The 18,857-nt window shown below is 52.7% G+C and overlaps 1 protein-coding gene across 4 annotated transcripts in view; it reads right to left on the bottom strand.

Annotated features, from left to right (window-relative positions):
* Positions 1 to 18,579, bottom strand: part of CA9 (carbonic anhydrase 9) — a 55,019-nt gene extending 36,440 nt beyond the window's left edge. For 2 of the 4 annotated variants that reach the window (XM_038402947.2, XM_038402948.2), the window contains exon 1: positions 18,350 to 18,579. In XM_038402947.2, coding sequence (XP_038258875.1) covers positions 18,350 to 18,452 — 103 coding nt within the window. In that variant the 5' untranslated portion in view covers positions 18,453 to 18,579. Of the gene's footprint in view, positions 1 to 16,457; positions 16,512 to 16,576; positions 16,691 to 18,349 lie in introns of those variants that run through there. The other 2 variants (XM_043514651.1, XM_043514652.1) reach the window with 2 other exon arrangements.
* Positions 18,580 to 18,857: the final 278 nt, after the last annotated feature.

Here is an 18,857-nt window from a genome sequence, read left to right as displayed (position 1 = left end):
AAACTCCAGGGCAAATCCAGAAGGGTTGGCAACCCTTCAGAAGGGTGGTGGGGGAGATAGGAAAGGGGAGATCAATAGGCCACTGAACTCAGCTAACATGCTCTTGCTCAGGATCCCTAGGTCTGGACCCTTGCAGTCCCCTCTAATACTCTGATTCTGAAAGATCTTGGGTGTGGGATGTCTTCCCCTCTTGAATTCACTCCCAATCTCGGGCAGGCAGACCTTGGGGGTGCTGAGGTTCAGGCCTGGTGCAAGGCCCCTGTTCCCCAGCTGGGGATGGTTTGCCAGAAGCTGGGAATGAGCGAACAGGGGATGGATCACTTGGTGATTACCTGTTCTGTTCATTCCCTCAGGGGCACCTGGCATTGGCCACTGTCGGAAGACTGGATACTGGGCTAGATGGACCTTTGGTCTGACCCTGTATGGCTGTTCTTATGTCACCGAGGGACAGGGTTCCCTGGTGGGGAGTTGCTCTGATCACAGTGACATGTACCATGCTGGTTCTAATATGCATTTCTCTCCAGGTTGATGAAGTTTAGAAATGGGCGAGCAGACCCTGGAACAAGAAAGGCAGTAATGTGGGGGCTGGGGTGAGTGGGTTCAGAGAACCTGGGGACACAGAAACATTGCAGAGGAGGGCAGTGAAAGGGGCCAATGGAGCCCCCAATTCTTGGGGCGGAGAACAGCCCATTGTCATGGAGTGTGGGGGAGTCCGGGGCCTGCACCCCTCTTCCTGGGATTCACTGTGACTCTCAGCCAGCCAATAAAACAGAAGCTTTATTGGACAATAGGAACACAGTCTAAAACAGAGCTTGTGGGTACAACCAGGACCCCTCAGTCAAGTCCTTCTGGGGGGCAGGGAGCTTAGACCCAAGCCCTGGGGTTTCCTGCGTTCCACCACCCAGCACCAAACTGAAAACAAACCCCTCCTCCCCCCAGCAGGCTCTCTCCTGCAGCCTTTGTCCAGTTTCCCAGGCAGAGGTGTTACCTCCCCCTCCCCCTCCTGGCTCAGGTTACAGGCTCTCAGGTCTCCCATCCCCAGTGACAGGTTTCAGAGTAGCAGCCGTGTTAGTCTGTATTCGCAAAAAGAAAAGGAGTACTTGTGGCACCTTAGAGACTAACAAATTTATTAGAGCATAAGCTTTCGTGAGCTACAGCTCACTTCATCGGATGCATTAACTCCCCCGCCACATTCCAAGGTCAACACTCCCCCCTCCCTGCTATGTCACATCTCTACCCCCTTTGAGACTGAACTGAATGGGGTCACTCTGACCAGTGACCTGAGGAAGTTCAAGGCCCCCTTTCTGGGACAACGCATCCGCGATCATGTCGGCACTTCCCTTCACATGGACCACGTCCATGTCATAATCCTGCAGGAGCAGGCTCCACCTCAAGAGTTTGGCATTGGCTCCTTTCATCTGGTGCAGCCAGGTCAGGGGAGAGTGGTCAGTGTACACGGTGAAGTGTCGCCCAAAGAGATATGGCTCTAGTTTCTTGAGGGCCCACACCATGGCCAGGCACTTCTTTTCGATGGCCGCATAGTGTTGCTCCCGGGGTAGCAACTTCTTGCTCAGGTACATGATGGGGTATCTCTCCCCCTTTTCAACCTCCTGCATTAACACCACCCCCAGTCCCATGTCCAAGGCACTGGTGAACACCATAAAGGGCTTGTCAAAGTCTGGGTTTGCCAGAACTGGATCACTGACCAGAGCCTCCTTTAGTGCCTGGAAAGCCTCCTGGCACTGCTCGGTCCAGACCACCTTGTCTGGCTTCCCCTTCTTGCATCGCTCGGTGATGGGGGTGGCTATGGCGCTAAAGCGGGGCACGAACCTTCGATAGTATCCTGCCAACTCAATAAAGGCTTGGACCTGCTTTTTGGTGTGGGGAGCAGGCCAGTCTCTGATCACCTCCACCTTAGCTGGTTCCGGCTTTTGGTGGCCGCTCCCCACTCGATGGCCCAGGTAAGATACTTCAGCCATCCCCACCTTGCATTTCTCAGCTTTGATGGTTAGCCCAGCCTCCTGGAGTCGGTCCAGCACTTGTCTAACCTGGGACACATGGCCCTCCCAGGTCTGGCTAAAGACACAGATGTCATCAATATATGCCACGGCAAAACTCTCCATCCCCTTCAGTAGCTGATCCACCAGGCGCTGGAAGGTGGCCGGCGCTCCCTTGAGGCCGAAAGGCAGGGTCAGGAACTCAGAGACCCAGAGGGGTGATAAAGGCCAATTTTAGCCAGGCATCTGCATCCAGTGGCACTTGCCAGTAGCCCTTTTAAGGTCCATGGTGGTAAGGTATCGTGCTCCTCCCAATTTGTCTAGGAGCTCATCAGGCCTGGGCATGGGGTAGGCATCAGATACAGTGATGGCATTGAGCTTCTGATAGTCCACACAAAACCAGATTGACCTGTCCTTTCTGGGGACCAGCACCACTGGCAAGGCCCAAAGCCAGCATGTCCCTGACCTCTCTTTCCAAGTCCTGAGCAGTTTTCCCTATGACTCGGAAGGGGGAGCATCTTAATGGCAGGTGCGATCCTGTCTGCACCTGGTGGACAGTCAGATTAGTGCGTCCAGGCTGGTTGGAAAACAGCTGTCAGAACGGATGCAGCATCCCTCTGATCTCAGCTTGCTGGGCAGGGGTGAGCTGATCCGAGAGGGGAATTGTTTCCAGGGGGGAACCAGCTCTGGTCCCAGGGAATAGATCTACTAAAGGGTCATCTCCTTGCTCCTCCCAATGTCCACACACGGCCAACACCACATTCTCCCTGGCATAATATGGCTTCATCATATTCACATGGTACACCCGGCGGTGGTGCATCCAGTTAGACAGCTCCACCACATAGTTTACCTCATTTAGCTGCTTGACGACCTTGAAAGGGCCCTCCCAGGTGGCCTGTAGTTTGTTCTTTCTCACGGGGATGAGAACCATCACCTGATCCCCGGTAGTGCAGGCGCGGGCCCGCGCCATGCAGTCATACCAGACCTTCTGCTTCTTCTGGGCTCTGGCCAGAGTCTCCCTGGCCAAACCCATGAGTTCAGCAAGTCTCTCTCAGAAGGTCAGGACATACTCCACCACTGACTCTCCATCTCATTCGTCTCTCATCAGGTCCGGGGGGCCCCACACCCTCCTTCCATATAGCAGTTCAAAAGGTGAAAATCCAGTAGACTCCAGGGGCACTTCCCTGTACGCAAACAGCAGGTGAGGTAAGTACTTGTCCCAATCCTGCGGGTGCTGGTTCATAAAGGTTTTCAGCATCATCTTTAGCATCCCATTGAACCTCTCCACCAGTCCATTGGACTGGGGGTGATAAGCTGAGGCCCAGTTTTGCCGGACCCCACATTTCTCCCACAAGCACCAGAGCAGGACCAACATGAAGTTGGATCCTTGGTCTGTCAAGACTTCCTTGGGGAACCCCACTCGGCTGAAAATGGTCAGGAGCGCATCTGCCATGGTGTCTGCTTCAATGGAAGCTAAGGGCACTGCCTCAGGGTAGTGGGTGGCAAAATCTACCACCACCAGAATGTATTTCTTCCCCGACTGGGTCGTCTTGCTGCGTTCCACCACCCAGCCGGGGCCTGCACCCCTCTTCCTGGGATTCACCATGACTCTCAGCCAGCCAGTAAAATGGAAGGTTTATTGGACAATAGGAACACAGTCTAAAACAAAGCTTGTGGGTACAACAAGGACCCCTCAGTCAAATCCTTCTGGGGGGCAGGGAGCTTAGACCCCAGCCCTGGGGTTCCCTGCGTTCCACCACTCAGCACCAAACTGAAAACAAAACTCCCCAGCAGGCTCTCTCCTGCAGCTTTTGTCCAGTTTCCCAGGCAGAGGTGTTACCTCCCCCTCCCCCTCCTGGCTCAGATTACAGGATCTCAGGTCTCCCATCCCCAGTGACAAGTTTCAGAGTAGCAGCCATGTTGATCTGTATTCGAAAAAAGAAAAGGAGGACTTGTGGCACCTTAGAGACTAACAAATTTATTAGAGCATAAGCTTTCGTGAGCTACAGCTCACTTCATCGGATGCATCCCCAGTGAAACTCCCCTGCCACATCCCCAGGTCAACACTCCCCCCTCCCTGCTGCATCACACCCCCATCCCACAAGGTACAGCTCTTGTAGCTGGAGTCTCCATGGCCCTGACTCTGAGCAGGGCTGGGAGCCTGGCAATGGTATTGTCACACTCGGCCCATTCAGGAGGTGAGCCTGATCGGCTGACAGGGCTGCTCTCTGGCCCCGCCCTTGGCAATGGCTATGGAAAGACACCTGGTATTAATAGAGTGAGTTTATGGATGAGAAAGATCAATTTTCCCAGCCCCAGCCCTGAGACTGCTCATTTCCCTAAGACCTAATGGCACTGCTGTGGGGGGAGGGGGGAGAACCCTCCCCATTTTAGAGAGGACTCAGGGGCTGTCTTAGGGTACATCTACACTATGAGCTGTGTGTGAGTTGCTGTTCATAGACATACATAAATAACAGCATAGCGCCAGTAGCATGGGTAGCAGCAGAGCCTGGCTTAGCTGTGTTGAGTACAAACATGCCTGAAATGGGGGGCATGTACTTGGCATGGCCCCACCATGCCTCTGGTGCTACTACCCATGTCATCATGCGTGATGTTACTGACATGAACTGTGAACATATAGATCATTGTTGCAACCAAGGTCCTACAGTTGCACCAAATCTTGTACAAAGGAGGTCAAGTAAGGTGTCTATGAAAAGGTTGTAATTTGCTGGTTATAATTAGGGCTGTCTGTATGTGTGTATCATTTTTGTATTTGAAGTTATGAATATTGGCTATGTACTTGTATTGCAATCAGTTTGATTCTTAATAGCATTCATGAAGCATCTGGTCAGCTTCTTGAGAAAGAAATGTTCAGATTAAGTGCCCAATCAAGAAACACTTCACTGACAATAGAGCTTGGGAGACTCCAATCTACATATGGGAAGCCTTCCTGGGAATGTTCAAGGCAGCATGTGAGCAATGGCTGCTCTACCTGTAAAGAACTGAATCATGCATGGTGTCAAGGTTCCTTCCCCACTCTGAACTCTAGGGTACAGATGTGGGGACCTGCATGAAAACCTCCAAGCTTATTTTTACCAGCTTAGGTTAAAACTTCCCCAAGGTACAAACTATTTTACCTTTTGCCCTTGTACTTTATCGCTGCCACCACCAAGCGTCTAACAGATATAAAACCGGGAAAGAGCCCGCTTGGAAACGTCTTTCCCCCCCAGATCCTCCCCAAACCCTACACTCCCTTTCCTGGGGAAGACTTGATAAAAATCCTAACCAATTTGCATAGGTGAACACAGACCTAAACCCTTGGATCTCAAGAACAATGAAAAAAGCAATCAGGTTCTTAAAAGAAGAATTTTAATAGAAGAAAAAGTAAAAAGTATCACCTCTGTAAAATCAGGATTGTAAATACCTTACAGGGTAATCAGATTCAAAACATAGAGAATCCCTCTAGGCAAAACCTTAAGTTACAAAAAGACACAAAAACAGGAATATACATTCAATTCAGCACAGCTTATTTTATCAGCCATTTAAACAAAACAGAATCTAACGCATATCTAGCTAGATTACTTACTAAGTTCTAAGACTCCATTCCTGTTCTGTTCCTGGCAAAAGCATCACACAGACAGACAGACCCTTTGTTTCTCCCCCACTCCAGCTTTGAAAGTATCTTGTCTCCTCATTGGTCATTTTGGTCAGGTGCCAGCAAGGTTATCCTAGCTTCTTAACCCTTTACAGGTGAAAGGGTTTTTCCTCTGGCCAGGAGGGATTTTAAAGGTGTTTATCCTTCCCTTTATATTTATGACACATGGACGTGTAACTTGCTCATGTGACTCCAAACTCCATCTTGCTTGCTGTGATTTTCCACAGTAAGAACAAAGGGGTCCTTCCACATGGCAAAAGGGCTATAAAAGGCTGCTGCATCATCTCCATTTTGTCTTCAATCCTGCTTCTTACTTCTGGAGGAACTTTGCTACATTGAAGCTCTGAACAAAGGACTGAATGACTCATCCCAACTGGGGATGTTCTCCAGAGACTTGATTTGAACTTGCAGTTTATTCCATCACTGCTACAAGCCTGAATCAAGAACTTTGCCATTGCTGTATGTAATTGATTACTTTGACCAATTTTAGCTCTCATCTCTATTTCTTTCCTTTTATGAATAAACCTTTAGATTTTAGATTCTAAAGGATTGGCAACAGCATGATTTGTGGGTAAGATCTGACTTGTATATTGACCTGGGTCTGGGGCTTGGTTCTTTGCTATTGGGAGAACTTTTTTTCTTTTACTGGGGTATTGGTTTTCATAACCATTCGTCCCCATAAGAAGTGGTGCTGCTGGTGGTACTGGGAAACTGGAATATCTAAGGGAATTGCTTGTATGACTTCTTGTTAGCCAGTGGGTAAAACCAAAGTCCTCTCTGTTTGGCTGGTTTGGTGTGCAAAGGAACCCCAGCCTTGGGCTGTAACTGCCCTGCTCTAAGCAACTTGTCCTGGATTGATACTCTCAGTAGTGTCCCGCCAAAGGCTGCATCATTACACCATGGAATCACTGCCCTTATACATGCACTCGTTCTAGGAGAGCTTGCACAAGTACATGAACAGAAGCAGGACATTCACTGCCTAGCTTAGAGTGTAGGTATAGCTGCAGTGGCACTGCTGCCCCACCATTGCTTCCCTCTGTAGTGTGGGCCCAGGGCTGGTGGTTTGTGGGCAGGACTCAAACACCACAAGTGTGCAGGTATCTGACTGGATCAGATCACCACAATTGCTAGCCTAGGAAGCACCAGTGCAGCTCCGGTGCCAAAGCTGCTCTGCTGGAGGGGTACCCAGGGGCTGCAAGGAGGACATGGAATATAGATTGCGAGGCCAGAAGGGGCCAGTGTGACCATCCAATCTGACCCTGTGTGTAACATGGGCCCTAGGACCAGTCTGACCCCCTGAACAGCACAGGCCCTAGGACCAGTCTGACCGAGGGTGACCAGGTGTACAGTTTTTGTTAAAAGTCCAGTCGGCAGTGCTGAAGTGGTAAGGCAGGCTAGTCCCTACCTGTCCTGGTTGGCACTGTGCTGCGCCCCAGAAGTGGCCAGCAGGTCCGGCTCCTAGGCGGGAGGGCCACGGGGTTCCGTGCGCTGTCCCCGCCCCAAGCACTGGCTCCACACTCCCTGTGCAGGAATCCATTCGATGCAGCTATGCTGGCTGCACACAGGTGATGTTGCTAGAGTGGGGAGAAAGCTCTGCAGAGCTTTTAGTCTCACTTGCTGACTAGCAGCTCCTGACTGTCACCCTTCTCCCCCCGCCCACTTAGTTCATAGAGACTGAGGCTAGAAGGGACCACTGTGATCATCTGGTCTGGCCTCAGGTAGAACAAAGGCCAGAGAATTTCCCTAAAATAATTCCCAGAGAAGTTCTGTTCGAAGACATCCAATGTTGATTTAAAAATTGTCAGAGATGGAGAATCCACCACCACCCTTGGAAAACTGTTACAATGATTAATTATTCTCACTGTCAAAAATGTACATCCCAGTTCCAGTCTGAATGTGTCTAGATTCACTTTCCACCCATTGGATCATGTTAGACCTTTCTCTGCTAGACTGAAAAGTCCATTATTAAATATTTGTTCCCCATGCAGGTGCTTAAAGACTGTAATCGAGTCACTCCTTCACCTTCTTTTTGTTAAGCTAAATAGATTGAGCTCCTGGAGTCCGTCACTAAGGCAAAAAGAAAAGGAGTACTTGTGGCACCTTAGAGACTAACAAATTTATTAGAGCATAAGCTTTCGTGAGCGGCAGGTTTTCTAATAATCTAATTACTCTCGTGACTCTTCTCTGATCCCTCTCCAGTTTATCAACCTCCTTCTTGAATTGTGGACATCAGAACTGGACACGGCATTAAAGCACCAGTGTCAAATAGAGAGGTAAAATGACCTCTCTACTCCTACTTGAGATTCCCCTATTTATGCATCCAAGGATTGCATTAATCCTTTTGCCCACAGCAATACACTGGTAGCTCGTGTTCAGCTGATTATTCACCACAGCCTCCAAATCTTTTCCAGCGTCACTGCTTCCCAGGATAGAGTCCCCCATCCTGTAAATATGGCCTGCATTCCTTGTTCCTGGATGGGTACACTTACATTTAGCTGTACTAAAAGGCATGTTGTTTACTTGCGCCCAGCCTCCCAAGTGATCCAGATCGCTCTGTATCAATGACCTGCCCTCTTCACTATTTACCATTCCCATCTGCAAACTTTATTGGTGATGACTGAATGTTTTCTGCGAGGTCACTGATAAAGATTTTCAATTGCATAGGGCCAAGAATCAATCCCCAGCACTGCTCGATGATGATTCCCTGTTTACAGTTACACTGAGACCTCTCAGTTAGCCAGTTTTTAATCCATGTAATGTGTGCCATGTTTAGCCCAGGGCAGAGCCAGCCCTAAAGCTGCTGGGCTAGAGGTGGCCTCTGAGGCCTGGGGCTCCCCAGGGAATTTCCCAGCCTCAGAGGCCAATCAGTCCCCCCCACCCCCCGCGCCATACTGAACAGGGCCCTCGCTCTTCTCTGCAGCTCTGCCAGAGTCCCCCATAGACTCATCTCCTCATTCTTCCAGGCTCCTCCCCCTCACCTCTGCTTCTAGGAAGAGTCCAATTCCCACATAAATCTTTCCTATCTGCTATCAGATGATGAGTGTTTGGCAGGCATCTTGCTGCACACCTCATCCTGGCGCTGCCTGCACAGAAACCAGACTAAGAGCCACAGATATGGGGGTCACAGCACCGGCCCCAGCAGAACTGCCCAGGCAGCAGCACGGCCTGCCAATCACAGTTTCCAACTTTCACGCTGTAAATAAGCACCCTGACTTTCACAATAAGACAAAAATCAAGCTAATCCCATTTCAAAACAAGGCCAAAACAAGTCAATCCCTAAGAATCCCAACACTCTATGTGACTAGATCCCCCTGGTGTGCTGGGTGGGCCCACTGTGCACCCCTGACTCTCTCCCCCCGTTGCCCTTGCTTGCTCCTCGTTGCCCCTGCTTGCCAGGAGCCGATCAAAAAAAAGAAGCAACAAGCTAAACGCCAAAAACTAGCCAACAAGCAACTCACAAGCCAATTAAGCCAAAAACAAGCCCAATTTCTGCATTTTTTCATGGGTTTGGCATGTCTACTGCCAGCCCGTCCCAGCTTAGGTGAGCCTGTCCTGCATTCCTTGCTCCTGCCTACAGTTTTACTGAGTCCAGGATTCCCCTCCATTTCCTGTTCGTCACTCTTGTGTAGAATGCTGTGTGGCTGTTACTCAGCTGCCATGCCCTGACTCAGAGGGGACTGCATTTCATAGTAGGCAAAATGGTTCCTCTGTAACCCTCAGAGCAATGGGCCTGAGCCAAACTCTGAAATCCCACTCAGGCTCTTAAGGCAGGGGGAGGGTAATTCATTATGGCCTATTCTGCTACCCTTACTCTGTAAGTGCTCCAGAGACTTCAGCATGCATAAGGGAGGAAAAGTCTGGCCTTGGGTGTCCAAGTGCTGATGGCTGAGGCTGGGTGGGTCACCAGGGGTCAGTGTATCATCTGCATCTACATCTCGCTCCTCACGCTCCTTTCTCTCCTCTCTCCCTGCCTTGCTCCTGCAGTTCACTCGCCCTGCATTTGCACTTTGCTTATCCACATGGTATCTTGGCCCATTAACTGCTGTCCTCTGGCCTCCCGTCAGCCTGTCCCAGCCCTTCTGATGGGAAACAAACCAAGGCCTACACAGGCAGCTCTCTCACCCGTCGCCATTTCCCAGTGAGCTGCAAAGACACAGCCACCATCAGGAGCACACAGAGGCACTCACCCCTGCACAACTCAGCCCTGAGCATCCAACACCTCCAAGCACAGGGCACAGTCCTGTCACCATCCACAGTGGTACCAGGGCCTCATACCCAGCCCACCCAACTTAAATAGAACTCACCACAGGGGATGCTGGAGGGCTGTGCTTAGCCACAACGCAAACCACTCCCTCACTGAGAGGTTCTAGTGTCTCCCCAGCTGCCAGTCCCTGCTCCCCAAACTGACCCTGTGGCAAGGAATTCCACAGGCTGGCTGTGCATTGTGTGAAGAAATACTTGTGTGAAGGGGTAAAGAACACTTCCCTGTTCACTTTCTCCACACCACTCATGATTTTACAGACCTCCCTCTTAGCCGTCTCTTTTCTAAGCTGAATAGTCTCTGTCTTTTTAATCTCTCCTCATACAGAAGCTGTTCCATCCCCCTAATAATTTTTGTTGCCCTCTTCTGTACTTTTTCCAATTGCAATTTATCTTTTTTGTGATGGAGTGAACAGATCCGCACGCAGTATTCAAGGTGTAAGGGCACCATGGATTTATATAGTGGCATTATGATATTTTCTGTCTTATTATCTCTCCCTTTCCTAACTGTTCCTCGCCATCTGTTAATTTTTTTGACTGCCGCTGCACACTGAGCCGATGTTTTTAGAGAACTCTTCCAACGCTGCCTTCTCCTGCTCACGTCCTCTCTCCGAGGCCCTCCTTGCTCACTGCTAGTGCCCTGAGATGATTGTGCTCCTTCCCCCAGGCCCCTGCCTGGCCCATACACAAAGAAAGGAATCAGGTCTCCCTGCTCCAGTTGCCTTGGCAATGAGCAGTGGACCCTATAGTCACTCAGGGATGTGATGGAGGCAGAGGCCAGGAGGCTGCATTCCCTTTGTTCCCAGAAGAGTCTATTCCATACACACTCACTCAGCTTTGCCCCACAATCTCCGGCCTCACCACACGGAAAGGCTGCACCCCAAAGGGGAGCACACAGGGCTCCACACTGGAGGTAGAAATGACAATGGGGAGTGCATAGGAGGAGACCCCAACACTTGTATTTACCCGTGGCCAGACTGCCCCTCTCCCTCACACCCAGGAGCAGCAGCAGGATCCTGGTTTCTCAGCTGGTATCAGATGCTGGGTGGGGAGCACAGTGCTGCAGCATGACGAGCTCCAGGACACAGACAACACCAGCAGCAGCAGCACAAGGGAGTAGCTGGGAGCTGGCCTTGTCCTCACCCCTCACAATGGGATCCAGCTAGGGCAGAGGTGGGCAAACTACAGCCTGCGGGACTGTCCTGCCCAGCCCCTGAGCTCCTGGATGGGAAGGCTAGCCCCCGGCCCCTCCCCTGCTCCCCCCGTCCCTCCCATGCTGTCCCCCCTCCCCTGCAGCCTCAGCTCACTGTGCTGCCAGCGCTCTGGGTGGCGGGGCTGCGAGAGCCACCAGCCTGCCCCGGTGCTCTAGACTGCGCGGCAGTGTGGCTGCCAGTCCCGGTGCTCTGAGCCCGGCATGGTAAGGAGGTGAGGATCGGGGGGGTTGGATAAGGGGCAGGGGTCAGTCAGGGGACAGGGAGTGGGGGAGTTGGATAGGGTACAGTGGGGGTCAGCTAAGGGACAAGGAGCAGGGGGTGTTGGATGGGTCAGGGGTTCTGAGGGGGGCAGTTGGGGGGCAGGAAGTGGGAGGGGATGGATAGAGGGCAGCGGCCAGGCAGTTTGGGGAGGCACAGCCTTCCCTAACCGGCCCTCTATACAGTTTCAGAACCCCAATGTGACCCTCAGGCAAAAAGTTTGCCCACCCCTGAACTAGGGGGAGCCCGGGCAGAGAGCCTAGGAATTTCCATTGCCCAGCTCCTGACAGGCCAGCACTCCCCAGCACAGGTTGCTGTCCCTAAAGGGCTTCACACAGACACCCTGTTGTGCTGGGCGAGGGGTGGATGGACTCTGCCCGACAGGCAGTTCTTCAGGTGCACCTAGGAATTATTCTTAGTCAAAGAGATTCAGGCAGAACACACTTTATTGTTCAGCCCCCACAAAGCAAAATGTTTCCTAGCTGGCAAAAAACATTTCCCTGAGCTCTACCACCCTGTCCCTTCAGACCAGCAGAATTGGTCTCACTTGGAGACCATCATCTGGCAACTTCCAGTAACATCACAGCCTCTGGCCAGGCCACCTTGTGCTGTGATCCCATCAGCTCTCACAAGCTTATGCAGAGCTGGGCCTGATCAGCACCTGCATGAGGTACCTCAACGGAACACCTAAGTACTGCCCATCATGGCATGAGTGACTGGGGCTCCTCTCTCTGCCTCCACACTGACCCAATGCCCCAGTGTGGGGCAAAGAGGCACTGCTGGAGAGGCTGTAATACCAAGGTCCTGACCACTTGTGGGCTTTAATAATCCCCCAGCACTTTGCACAAGGGATGGTAATACTGGGGCCCTGGCCCAATTCCTGTGAGGTAATTATGCCTTGCCACCTAAATTCCACCTGTCCTTGCAGTCGGGTACAGTTTTCTTCCAGTCAGAAATTGCTGAGTAGCATTGCTATTCACTGTTGAACAGCTGCTACGTACCACACCAGAGGTGGACACATTTCAGTGGTGGGTGACATGATCACTGACTACCATTACCTATCTCTCAGGAGGAGTGAGGCTTCAGTAGTTATAACTTCAAAAGCCTTGAGTGAAAGTTCAACTGGCCACCCACCGGTTAGGTCACCACATGCACAGGGTAACTGGCACGGCCAAGATTTTGCTGTGGTGAGAATCCCAGCCAGGGAACTCAGCAGAGAGAGCTGCACACAAGGCATGTTCAGCTGCCACTGGGCTCAAAGAATCAGAGAAGCAAGACAGCCCGTCACTCTGTCCCAGCCTATCCCCAGAGCCAAGGCAGGCTCCAGCCACCTGCATATTCTCTAGGCTTCTGTCAAGCCCAGCAACAAATGCCGCAGATGACAGGGCCCTGCCTAGGCAGACTCTCCTCTGGCAGCCTGAGATTCAGCCTAAAGTTCCTCTGTGTTAATTTCAGCCACTTTCTCCTTGTCACTGCACACACCCAAGTGCCACCAGAAATCTCTCTCTCTCTATCTGGCATTTTGAGGATGCTCATCATGGCAGTGCCTGAGAGAGTGCCCGGTCTGTTCCTTCCTTACTGCTAAGTTAGGGCAGGAGCTGCCATTAAAGGCAGGTAGCTTTGCATGTCCACACTGCTCCAGCAAGGAAGAGAGTGCAAGCAGAGCCAGTTTGCTGCCAGGGGAGGTGCTGCAAAGGCTGTGTGTTAGAACCAGGCCTGTGCAGAAAAGAAGCTGCTGACCATGGAACAGCTGAAGCCCCCAGTTTCCAGAAGCTCCTGGCAAACAGCCAGCATGTTTGTGCCGGAAACCAGGCCTTGGTGGCTGGTGTGGTGCATGCGTCCTCGGGTCAGTGACTGGCTCGTACCTGCTCTATTGCCCTCCCACCCTCACAGAGCCCCATCCCCCTCTACTCCATTTGCCCCCTGCTCTGAGGCACAGCACTTGAACCTGGGTTACCCTGGCAGAAGACCTCCCAGACCTCAGCTCCACCCAGAGACCTCTCACCCAGTAACTGAGGGGATCCCCGTATCCCCTCCATTAGTGACAGACAATGCCAGGGATCCCCAAATCCCACCCTGAGGGTGCCTGGCCCTCAGGCCAGGGCACATTGCTGGACAATTGCTCCCCAAAAATGAGGAGCTCTGACCTCCCAGATTCCCACCCTCTTCCTCCTTGTGGGCATGCTGCCCTCCACCTCTCTGTCCTGGAACATGCCCCATAGACACTGTTCATCTGATGTTCCTTGGCCCCTCCCTGCATATGCCCCATGTCTGGTGCTGCTTCTCCACTGCTCACTGGCCCCTCCACCTTCACATGACTCAGATTCAGCTTCTCTAGGATCCCCTGCCCTCCATGCAGGCACAGCTCATAGGCATGGCTCTCTGGTGCACACCCTGGGCACCACCCATGCAGGCCTCGCTCCTTCCCAGCCTGAGCTCTGACTGCGCAATAACCTCAGCCATGTTTAGAAATCTTGCTCTAGTGCAAACCTTTGTGACAGTTTCTAATCCGTAGCTGGCAGCTCATGCTGCTGCAGGGAACATTCCTTGTGTTCCTGGGTGGTGGAGGGCGCAGGTCCTGGTGCCTGGGAATTGAGCCAATTCCCTACAGCGGCCTCTGGGCTTCTCTGGAGGAAGGTGGCAGAGGGCTGGCAAGCCCCAAGGTACCTTTCCCCTCCCCTGACAGCCACAGAGCCCCCTGCTCCTGCAGGTGTGAGCATGAGGGAGATTGCACCAGCAGGGAAATGGGAGAGGGCACCAAGACAAGACTGGGATGGAAGGTGACCAGGAATGGAGCTGGGAATGGACAGAGACAGGCCTGGGCAGGAAGATAGGAATGGGGAGGGGAATGGACTAGGATAGATGCAATGGGATTGACATGGGGCTGGAGGGACTAGGGGAGGTGCAGGATGAGAAGGAGTGTGGGTAACAGAGGGAGGTGAACACTGTCCCGGGACAGACTTCGTGGGGAGCCACTCCAGGGTGGGAGGGGTCAAGGCCCTGGACGGAATCTCACTCTCCTTCTCCTTCCCCCAGGGAAATGCTATTTCTCCCTATCACTCTTGATAACAACCCTGCCCATTTTATCAGGGCCAAGGTCTCTGTGCCAGGCATAGGCTAGGTGGCTGCATGCCTGGGAGGGGAGGGATTGGTAGGAAGGGCCCCAAGGGCTGGGGAGCTGCACGGGGGCCTCTGGCCAGACACAGGGTAAGTCCAGCTGAGGAGCCCGCCCTGTATGTGTATGGGGGGGCAATGGGGGGGGACAAGAGAAGAACCCTTGCAGAGCTCATGCTGCCGGCACAGTCTGCTACAATAACCACTGCTCAGCTGTGGGTACAGCCCTCCCCTCTCCCCACAGCCAGGGGCCCTGCTCTGCAACTTCCCAACCTGCTGCCTGGGGCCCATCCATTCTGCAGGGCATTCCTCGCGCTCCAGCACTGAACTCTCAGACCAGCTGGCAGAGGCTCCAGGGAGGCAGGTTAGAGCTGACTCTCCCAAGCCATACCTCAGACAGGACCCTTTTGAGGAGGGCACCTTTTCCTCCCCCAAGATTGCTACATTGTATAACACAGAGCCCAGAGCCGAGCCCCCTCCCAGAGACAGGCAGGGCACCTAGCAGTACTTGCTCCTTAGCCACAGCAAATTCCAGTCCAGCTCAGCCCTTTCCTGCCCCATGGAGCAAGCGCTGAGATGGGGGACCTCAGCAGACATCCTGTGGTCCCAGGTAGGGTCGGGTCTCTGCACAGATACACATCCCGCCCCCAAGATCTTAGCAGCAAATTTACAAGCACTCAGCCTGAAGCTCCCCCCTGGTGCTGGCCGTCAGAGCACACACTGTACCCAGAGCCCCAGACCTGCCCCTCTGACACCAATGGGCAGGGTTCTTCCCACCATCCCATCCACAAACCACACCGATTCAGTGTATCTCCTGGCACTGCAGGAGGAAATGACGCAACCTGCGGAGAGTAATCACTCCCCAGGATGCTGTCTGTGCAGATCCCTCGAGTGCAAATGCAACCCTATAAAACTAAACCTCATGCCGCAGCTTCGCCTGAGTCACCCCAGCCCTGATGCAAGTAGCACTTCCAACTAGCAGCATGTGCTAGGAGGCAAGAGGCAGGATGCAGAGACCCTGGGGCTGCAGCCTAGTCCAGCCACAGAGCTGGGTGTGGGCTTGGTGCTGGAGGCAACACAGGGACCAGTTGGGAGTAAGGGGGGGTGCAATGGAGGGTCAGCAGGGGGCTGAGATGAGGTGGGGGTAACGAGGGGAGGATGACGAAGAGGTGAGGAAGGGGGGGTCATACTGGAGTGAGACAGCGACAAAGACAATGTAGGGAGTACTAGATCCTGACTGCACAGCACCCTGCAGCATCCTGCCCAGGACCCACTACTCTGTGCCCATTGCTCAGTCTGTCTAGGCTCTCCAACTGCACTCACTGCTGTGTTCTCAATGCCTGCCTGGCTCTCACCCCTCTAGAGCTGCTGCACTCTCTGAGCTCCCAGGAAACCCCTGTACATGGACAACACAACTGCAGTCTCACTCTTGTATTGACCCCCCCCCCCGGGAACTTCCAGCATGAAAACATGACAGCACCCCCCCGCTATATTACCCCTCCATGCCCACTGCAGCACTGACACCTCTGTATCCCCACTCCCTGAGCTCAGCACCAGCCCTCTCAGCACCTGACTGGTTGAGCAAAGACCTTTACCCACAGCCAGAAAACATGCCAGACACAAGCCCAGCACCTAGAATGCAAACATATAATGGGCAGCGAGGGAGAACAAATTCAAAACAGCCCCAGATCCCTGCACAGAACAATCACACTGGTACAGACATCACTGCAGCTACATGTGCAGAAATAGACAAGCCCTCACCAAATACAGACTCAATGACCATAAACCAGGGGTGGGGACCAGGTGGCACAAAGCACATGCCAAACTCACAGAGCAGTGACTGTCCAGCCAATGGACAGAGAAGAGACAGAAAGAGAAACTTTCTAGTCCAATGTCCCACAGCAAAGGAACAAACGGAAATTAGACTCCAACTATCAGGAATCCTAAGCAATATCTTACCAGAGTGAAGAACTGCTGGACCCTGGAGATGGAAAGAAACAGCCCCACTCTATGGAATCATCTGCCCTGCCGCAGGGATGGACCCAGGGGATCAAACCCCAAAGACATGAAGCACTGACCTGGGCGAATCATATCCCCACCTCCGACTGAGACTGCAGTGGGCTGTTTCTTCCTTGCACTTTGCAGCACTTGTCTAGCCAGTCATGACAATCAAGTCTTACTGAACTGAAGTGTGTGACAGTCTCTAAGAGCCTCCATCACTGAGACATGACCACAGCCCTTCCTCTGTATCACAGCCTCCAGGCCTTGCACTGAGATGTTGCTGAATTTATTCCTCCAGCAGAAGAGAGCATGACTGATGCTGTTTGGAAAAAAAAATCACTGCACTTTTCTCTCTTGCTCCCCAGGTGCCTCATCGATTTCTCAGGTGATTCAGGCAGGTTCTGTGATAGCCCAGCACTGCACTAAGGGGCCATAGACGTGAGTGTTAAATGGCACCTGGCAGTAGCACTGTTCTGACCCTATTGGAGCAGTGTATCTGAGCAAGCTCACAGCCAACAGACCAACAGTACAGATGAAAAGCACCATAAACCAGCTCAGCATTGAAATATCCATGCAGCTGTTTCAGGTCAATCCCCATATGCCTCTCCTCCCTCCAGTACCTTATTGCCCATGTGGCTGTGCCATAAATCTTGACAGCCTCACTGCCCAGGCAGCTGTGCCAGGCCCCCATCTGAGTTGCTGACCATACCAGTCACATGCCATCGCTTTCCCCTGAGTGTTAGAGCTGTAACTGCCAACTTGACATTAATCCCTTTGAACTGATGGAAAAAGGAAATAGTGTGTGGAAAGGGGTGTGGGGCCCAGCGAGGAGAAAGGGGGGCTGCAGAAGATGGCTCAGGAGCTGTATGCAGAGAGCGGGCGAGGTGAGCAGGAGAAATGAGGGGTGTGTACATGGTGGGAAGAATGGGACCATGTGCTATGCAGGATGTCAGCCTGTATGACTATCATGGTACCTTGTGGCTTTAAGACCTATAAGTCCGTGCACATAAGGAGGGGACTAAGGTGAGGGAAAGGGGGTACAGAATCTATACATGGTGGGTGAGCGAAAGGGGCCACAGGATCTATACATGGTGGGGGTCATGGGGGCTCAGCCAAAGGGGGTGGAGGGTCTGTATGGTTGTGTACATAAATGCTTCTTTAATTGGCAGAGTGCCTGGTGGGGAGATGTTGCTGTGGTTACACCTGACCAGGCTATTCCAGTTTGTAGGTCTGCTGGGTTCTCCAGGGTCAATACAGCTGGCAATGTGGTGCCATTTGTGGTTTCAAGGTGAAGCTGGGAGAAATTCCATCCCCACTGACTGAACTTTTGGTGGGAGTCCCCAGGGGTTTAGCTGCTGCTGTGATGGGTGCCCTGGCTGCGTGTGTTGATCCAGCAGGTGCTGAGAGACAGGAAGCGGATCTAGGATTTGGGCTGGGGGACTGGGGGCAGCAACTGAAGCACTGTCTGTGCAGGGGCATTCCTTCAGCAGAGTTCTCGTTGGCCAACATGAGTAAGATTGTGAATGGCTCATAGGAAGCTGCAGAGTGCTGCCTTAGAACGAGTGCAGGGCAAGAGCTCCTGCGGCTGAAAGGCTGATCCGTGCCTGAGGACAGGCGACAGTGACACTGCCCTCCTAGCAGACAAATGCCCCCTGACACAAACAGAACATGCTTCATTCAGCCCTCTTGGGATGTGTTAGCGAACCAGCAGGGAGACACCAGCCAGCCCTGTGGTGAGCAGAACCAGCACCATATACCCTGCGCCCTATCTCTCCCTAGAGTGAGCAGCCGGACACCAGAGAGCTGTGTGTGGCCAAGGGAACCAGAGACGGAGTCTGGGATCTACTGACCTTTCTTTTTGGGGTGAGAAGAGTGCTCTGAGCCATGCTCGTCCTCAGTCCAGCCCAGGGCAGCCAGCAGCAGAAGAGAGAGACCCAGCCTGGTGCAGCTCATCCTCCAACAAGTTCCAGTTCAGTGGAATGGCCCCACTTCTCCACTGCAGAGCCTGCCTCTGGCTGCCAGAACCACAGCAAGCTGTGCTGGGCGGCTGGAGCTGAACTGTGTCTACGTGAGAGGGAGAGAGAGAGAGGGCAGGAGAGGGAGGGGGCAGTGAGTCACCAGCCTTTACCTTTTATAGAGACTGCAGGCAAAGTCTGCGGGGCAGGTGAAGGGTGAAATACATGCTGCATTGGGAGCTTGCCTGAAGTTCAATGTAATTGCCAGCTGGGGGTCTGGGCTGAGACCAGGGTGTGCATACACTGAGACTTAACATGGACTAGAGCCAAGGGACGCTTCCGGAGCTTGAACAGGGTTTCCTTTTCATACAACCTACCAGCAATGCAGCTCAAACACAGCCAC

The sequence above is a fragment of the Dermochelys coriacea genome, chromosome 5 (assembly GCF_009764565.3).
Source record: "Dermochelys coriacea isolate rDerCor1 chromosome 5, rDerCor1.pri.v4, whole genome shotgun sequence".
NCBI classification, from domain to species: domain Eukaryota; kingdom Metazoa; phylum Chordata; order Testudines; family Dermochelyidae; genus Dermochelys; species Dermochelys coriacea.
Note: the sequence above shows the minus strand (reverse complement) of the source record. Positions and strands in the feature narration are given on the sequence as shown.